At 42.7% G+C, this 6,319-nt stretch overlaps 1 protein-coding gene across 1 annotated transcript; it reads right to left on the bottom strand.

The window, feature by feature from the left end:
• Positions 1 to 1,021: 1,021 nt before the first annotated feature.
• hspb1 (heat shock protein, alpha-crystallin-related, 1) lies at positions 1,022 to 6,049 on the bottom strand. Its single transcript, XM_062432785.1, has 3 exons — positions 5,543 to 6,049; positions 2,460 to 2,523; positions 1,022 to 1,805 (listed from the first exon to the last, which is right to left on the bottom strand). Exons 1-3 carry the CDS (start codon positions 5,964 to 5,966, stop codon positions 1,649 to 1,651), a joined length of 645 nt encoding a protein of 214 aa, XP_062288769.1. The 5' UTR covers positions 5,967 to 6,049; the 3' UTR covers positions 1,022 to 1,648.
• Positions 6,050 to 6,319: the final 270 nt, after the last annotated feature.

Here is a 6,319-nt window from a genome sequence, read left to right as displayed (position 1 = left end):
TCTGTGAGGCTGGACTCAGTCACTGCAATACTTAGTTATATGCTAATGTTCAGCAGGCATCACTTTTACCACATATTAGTTTTAGTGTGTTAGTGTTCAGTTGCTAATTACACATAGTATGGCTGTGGCTGATGGTCATTAGGTTTGCAAGTATATATGTTGGACAAATAAAAACATGCTAGTTGAAAACTCAGATCACCAAATTTACAACAATTTTGTACTAAATTTCATGGCAATCCAGACTCTATATCCATGCCTGGTGCAATTGTTTTAAATGACCTTGCTCAGTCAAAAGTAGAGAGCAAATCTCCATCAATTATGTATCTATCCAGGCATGAATAATATATTAGACACATTCTGTATGATGGAATTACGCAATTTTGGGCTGAAACATTACAGTGAAGCTACAGGACTGAAATTGCTTTTTTTCCGCTGTACATATGACACCCATCTCATTTAACAACCATTTACCAGTTTTTTTACCACTTCATGAATCAGACCCACCCCATCAGTCTTACATCCCACCTACACTGAATGAGTCCTGTCTGTCGAGGTCGCTGGATGAGAACTGAATTGTAAAAACTGAATTGTACTCCTTTAGAAATACAGTGATTGGCCAAATGGGGGCAGTGTAATAAAGGACCAAATGTTTATACCAAACATAATGTTTTAAAAACTATATTTGCAAGTTCAGTGAAACTGAATGTAGTCTGGCACTGTGTAGGGATCAATAAATTACAAATGTTAATTTTCACTCATGGGTGCTTACATGTTTCACTTGTTCTATTTTGCATGGATGACCATCAGATGAATAATTTAGCATAAGAAACTGTGACATTAAAAGGCTTAGCATTTCTATTTAGCTACTATCTTTTTGTTGCCAGACCTTCCACAGCTCACAGTAGCTGCTTAAGTATGTTAGCTCCATGAAAAGGAAGACAACTGATGTCGTGTCACCAGCATACAAATATACAGCAGGGTTTGTAACGTAAAAAAGAGAGAGAGAAAAAAAGAGTCAGTATGTTGTTTGTTCTTTATTCTGTTTGCGGGACTGAATAGTTTGTTTCCAAAGGCAAACGCTGATGAAACCAGTCTATTTCCAGTCCAGGGAGACCACTGTGAGATTGTTTTGCATTCAAGGTGGAGGTGTGTATGCTCTCCTGGGACCTTGGCACCATCATTTACAAGATCACTGCTATTGCAGTCCGCTTTGCTGTTATGTTTAGTGTGTCTGGAGAGGCATGAAAGGGAATTCACTCAACAGAAATGAGGAGGGTGTGTACGTGTGTGTGTGTGTTTAAGTGAGAGGGAAGACTTTGAGAGGGGCCAAGCTGAGATTTCCTACATTCAGATGAAGAGTGTAATTACCGCAGAAAGAGCAGGCATATGGCACTGGTGCAGATGTGTTTACACAGTGCGCTCAGCTGGGGTCGGCTCATTACCAAAAACGGAGGGGAGAGAGAAGAGCGAGGGCAACCCCCTCGCTTGTGAAGAAGGCTGCTTTAGGTAAAACGCTTACATCAGAGGAGGCAATAAGCTGCTGCCTCACCTTTCTAGAAGCAGTTTGTCAAAGTAAAGTGTTTACTTGAACGTGTGAATGTGTGTGTGTGTGTGTGTGTAGGTGGGAGACAGTGTGTTGCTTTTCTTTCTACTTCTTCACCACGCCACTTTTGTTGTCCATGGTGACAGGTATTGTGGTCTCGGAGTACTCGATGGCCTGTTTGATCAAAGGAGCTTCGACGGTCAGAAACCCCTCAGGAGACAGGGAGGAGGTCACCTTCTCAACGTCAGTGTTAGGGGGGAGGCTACAAGGGAGAAATAAAATACCTGTTAGGCTATACATTAAACAAACCACTGCAGTGAATTTACATAAAGCACCAGACTTGATTAATAAAGCATCACTGCTACTAATTAAACAAAGACTGATTGAAATGTGAATGCCCTAACAAGTCTTGATGGGAAACCAAATCCCAGTTTGTATTCTCAGTGTGTGCTGTGGCCCCTGGATGGCAGCAGAGCCCTATTCAGCTAAAAACTCAGAAAGAGGAGGGCTGAACGCTAGGAGGTGGAGGCTGCTGCTGCTGCTGCTGTTGCTGCTGCTGCTTTTCAGAGCATGAAATTCAGCTATCAGCAGCAGCCAGCCCTGTACAGGCCAGTACAACCCCAAACTAAAGAGACTCACGGCAGCAAAGCCATGATAAGAGAATCACAGGAATCTGGAGCCAGCCCGAGGAATGCATTTCCTCCATGAAAGTTCACTGCAAAGCCATCATCAAACAGCCGAGACTAATTGATTTATAGTCGTGAATTTGGGAAGTTTTGAAGTGAGTTAACATATTGTAGCCTCCTTTTATTAACTGGAGAACATTCGTGTAAAAAATGATCAGAACTAATGTGGGTAAAATGTAATTACACAGGCTTATTCTTTGATAATGAATGCATAACTCTGACGAACTTACGTGTATTTCCTGGTGAAGTTTCTCGATACAAAACCGTGCTCGTCCTTCCTCTCCTCATGCTTGCCTATGGACACAGAAAAGATACATTCACTTTAAGCTATAACAAAAAGAATGTATCATGATGCATCAAGCAATAAGTCATATTACATTTATGTGGAAGTAGAAGCGACAGTGGTTGCAGAAGCTGCTCGAGCAAATGAATACAGCATGAATGGAGGGAATGACTGCATGGTGTTTTACAGCTGTGAGCTGTGTTCATAATTTTATATCTCCTATCTGTCAATTCCACATTGGTATGCTCCACTTTTAGCATGGCATAAACTGCTGCAAATATAGCCTAGGGCTCACCTCATCACATCCGCACAGTAGTATTTCATTAGACTTACATTCATTTCCTGGAGACTTGTCCTAACACTAACCATAATTACCACATGCCTAACCCTAACCTTTGCCCTAACCTTCACATAACCCTATACTTACCTTAACTTTATACCAAGTCTCCACCTTAAAATTAATGATTAGACTTGCTTGATTAGACCCCCCCCCCCCCCCACACACACACACACACACACACACACACACACACACACAGAGTCTTAAACGATAGCAGGTGTTTGAGCTATTATACCTTATAACGGTTATCATAACAATCATCATCACTCACTTAAAATGAAACTTGATTGCATTTTAAAGAGTTAAACTAACCTAGATTCAGGATTTTGTCTTTTTCAATGGCAGAGATTTTGTCTTGTCAAAACAGGTAAAGCAACATCAAATATATAGTAATTTTGGCTCAGCTCAATTAAATGTCCCAGAAGGCCATTACTTTGAGCTATTACTCACAATCTCAGCACTTGGGTATACTTAAATTAAACACCTTCTCTTGCTAATCTATGTTTGAGCCTACTGTAATTGATGAAACACTCTGCATAAGTATTATTAACGGTATGTCAGATACCAAGCCAAAATGTAGGTACTTTAAAAAACTGTTCAAAAACTTGGGAAATATACTTATTCTTGTTTGCTATAAGCCACCAGACAAGATCTGTCTATCATTATATCACTTAATCCATACAAAAGTTAAAGTGTAATAATGACAGGTAGAAGTGCTGGTGGGTAGATTTTGTTAACTTTGGACAGGGTTAGGCTAGCTGTTTCCCCCTGTTTTCAGTCTTTATGCTAAGCTAAGCTAACCAGCTCCTGGGTCTAGCTTCATATTTTCTATACAGACCTGAGAGTGGTATTAACCTTCTCATCTAAAGATGGGTGACACATTAAAGGTGTTTTTAATGATTGTGGTGGAGAGCGATGTCTGACATTTCGGTCCAAAATCTATCATAGGTGGTCAGTTGGGTTGAGATGTGGTGACTGTGAAGGCCATAGCATTGGATTCATATCACTTTCACACTCATCAAACCATTCAGCGAGCCTTCGTGCCCTATGGATGGGGGCACTGTCATCCTGGAAGAGACCACTCTCATCAGGATAGAAATGTTTCATCATGGGATAAAGGTGATCACGCACAGCAACTTTGTATTGATTTGCAGTGATTCTTCTCTTTAGGTGGACAAGTGGGCCCAAATCATGCCAGCAAAATGCCCCCCACAGCATGACAGAGCCACCAGATCCCCTCACTGTAGGGTCAAGCATTCAGGCTTGCACCAGTTTTTCCTTTCATTTGTCAGCTGCCTGTACCTCTTGCCAAGAAAGTGAATTAGCATATTTCCCAATATGTCCTGACATGTTAATATCTCTAATACTATAATTTATACTAGAGCTGTGATACACTTGAAACTGGATACTATTCAATGACCGTGTTTTGTGTTTACAGATGCCTTTGTTGTGCTATTTTTATCTTGTACACCTCCTGCTCAAGTAACCACAGATGTATCACCAGTCTTAATCAGGCATAGTCAAACCCCTCAGAGGCACCCAGATGCCTGGCTGTGATGTTGGAACATTGGCTCTCATTTTGGCTCTACTCAGTGATATGTTTGTTATGACAACGTGAAGATAAAGGTTCTCTTCCTTGGGGAGCTGTCTGCCTTTCAACAAGACAAGACTGTCAGCAGCTGGGACGAGGAAGGAACTTTTTCAGCAACTATATTGAGGGTCATTACTTGTGAGTATGCATAAAGAAGCCAGAGGAGAGGGCAGTAGTATAAAGCGGTCGATGTGTATACAAAGCACATCACTCAAGCCAATGATATCATCTTTAAACATATCATCCATGTCTGCTTGTGACATATGAGACATACGAGGTGGCAAATTCCACTTAGACGGAATCCTGAGCTTTGTTTATCTTCTGTGTTTCTGACCATGTCCAGTCTCTCAGAAGTGAGACACTGTCTATAGTCAGACCCCTGAACTATGGACAAGATCCAGCAGTCCTTTTAAAGTAGCAGACATAGTGTCTGAGTCACAGCTAAATCCCTTACTCAAATTCTTGACTCTAAGAGAATGATGCTTTGTGAAATGGCAGTGAGAGAGGCTGACACTGACTGGGAGACTAAAAGGAGCTCATGGCTTCAAAGAGCTAAGCTATTATATGATCCATTCTACACTTCTTTCAGGTTTTTTATTTTGTTGCTTTGGTCCTTCACAAGTATATGGACGCACAGGAAACCATTATTACACTGTGTTCATCTCTTGGCTGCTGTTAAACTTGACTTCCACATGTTGAATAGAATATTGTTTTGCATCTAGCAGGCATGCATCCAACAGCATCCGCCCTTCAGCGTGCTGGAATTCAGTTTATTGTCTCAAGATGTTACATAACTCTGCAGCAATGCATCTGCCTTGTGTTTGACCCAGCAAGGTTTCCTTCTTTTTTATCCTATGTGTTTTTGTTTGGTAGTATAGCAGGAAAAGACACAAACCTAAGTACACACAATGAGACATTATACTAAGTGCCTGCCAATGAACCTGTTCTGTATGAGCACATTTTTGGGGGCTATTGCATTGCTTTTACACTGGTTCTTCCTGACAATGAATTGCCTTAGTACATTTAACGTTTTTAGGATATGAGGTTATGAAAATACTTAAATCAGCATGCAGTAGGTAGCTTTGCAGTACAAACTCACCAGTGATTTCCACAACACCATCCTTGGTCTTTACCACCAGCTCCTCAGGCGAGAAATGGTTGACATCCAGGGACACCTTCCAGTTGTCTGAGGTCTGCTTGATCTCTGAAATGCCACTGCTGATCTGGCGGGTCAGGGCACGAGCCTGTGGGGACATCATGGCACCGGGGGACATCATGGCACCGGGGGACATCATGGCACCGGGGTACATCATGGGGGCGTGGGGCATCATGGTGCTCATGTCTGGGGCAAGGGCCGAAGGCCGCATGTATCCTGGCCAGTGGGTGCTTGGGAATGTGGCAAAGTCCTCAGGCAGGGCCGGCATACCAAAGGTCTGGTCGAAGATCCGGCTCTGGTGCCAGTCACGGAATGGGTCCCAGCTTGGGGTGCGGAGCAGGGTGAAAGGAATACGTCTCTCTGCCATGGCTGCTTTGTTTTTAGGTGGAAGAGTGGTGTTGCTGTAATGGAGAACTGCTGGCGGCAGATGAATAGCCCTTTGGCCTCTCAGAAAGTGTTTTTCCAATGTGCTGTCTGCCCCTCAGCTGAGGGCTTTTATATACACTGACACCACCCACCCCTGTCAACAGAGCCCTCCTTTCTGATTCAAGCCCTCCCCAACTCACACCCCCAACACATTTAGGGAAGGTACTAGAATATCTATTTGTGGCAGACATAGCACTGGAAAGGAATCCAACAGAAAGGCCCTCCCCAGTGACAGCTGACCGGTGCACTGTTAAACCTTTCTACGTCATGGTGTGTGTAATCTGTCCCCCTCCC

The sequence above is a fragment of the Scomber scombrus genome, chromosome 14 (assembly GCF_963691925.1).
Source record: "Scomber scombrus chromosome 14, fScoSco1.1, whole genome shotgun sequence".
NCBI lineage: Eukaryota > Metazoa > Chordata > Actinopteri > Scombriformes > Scombridae > Scomber > Scomber scombrus.
The sequence above is the reverse complement of the archived record's forward strand: the minus strand, read 5'-3'. Positions and strand labels throughout refer to the sequence as shown.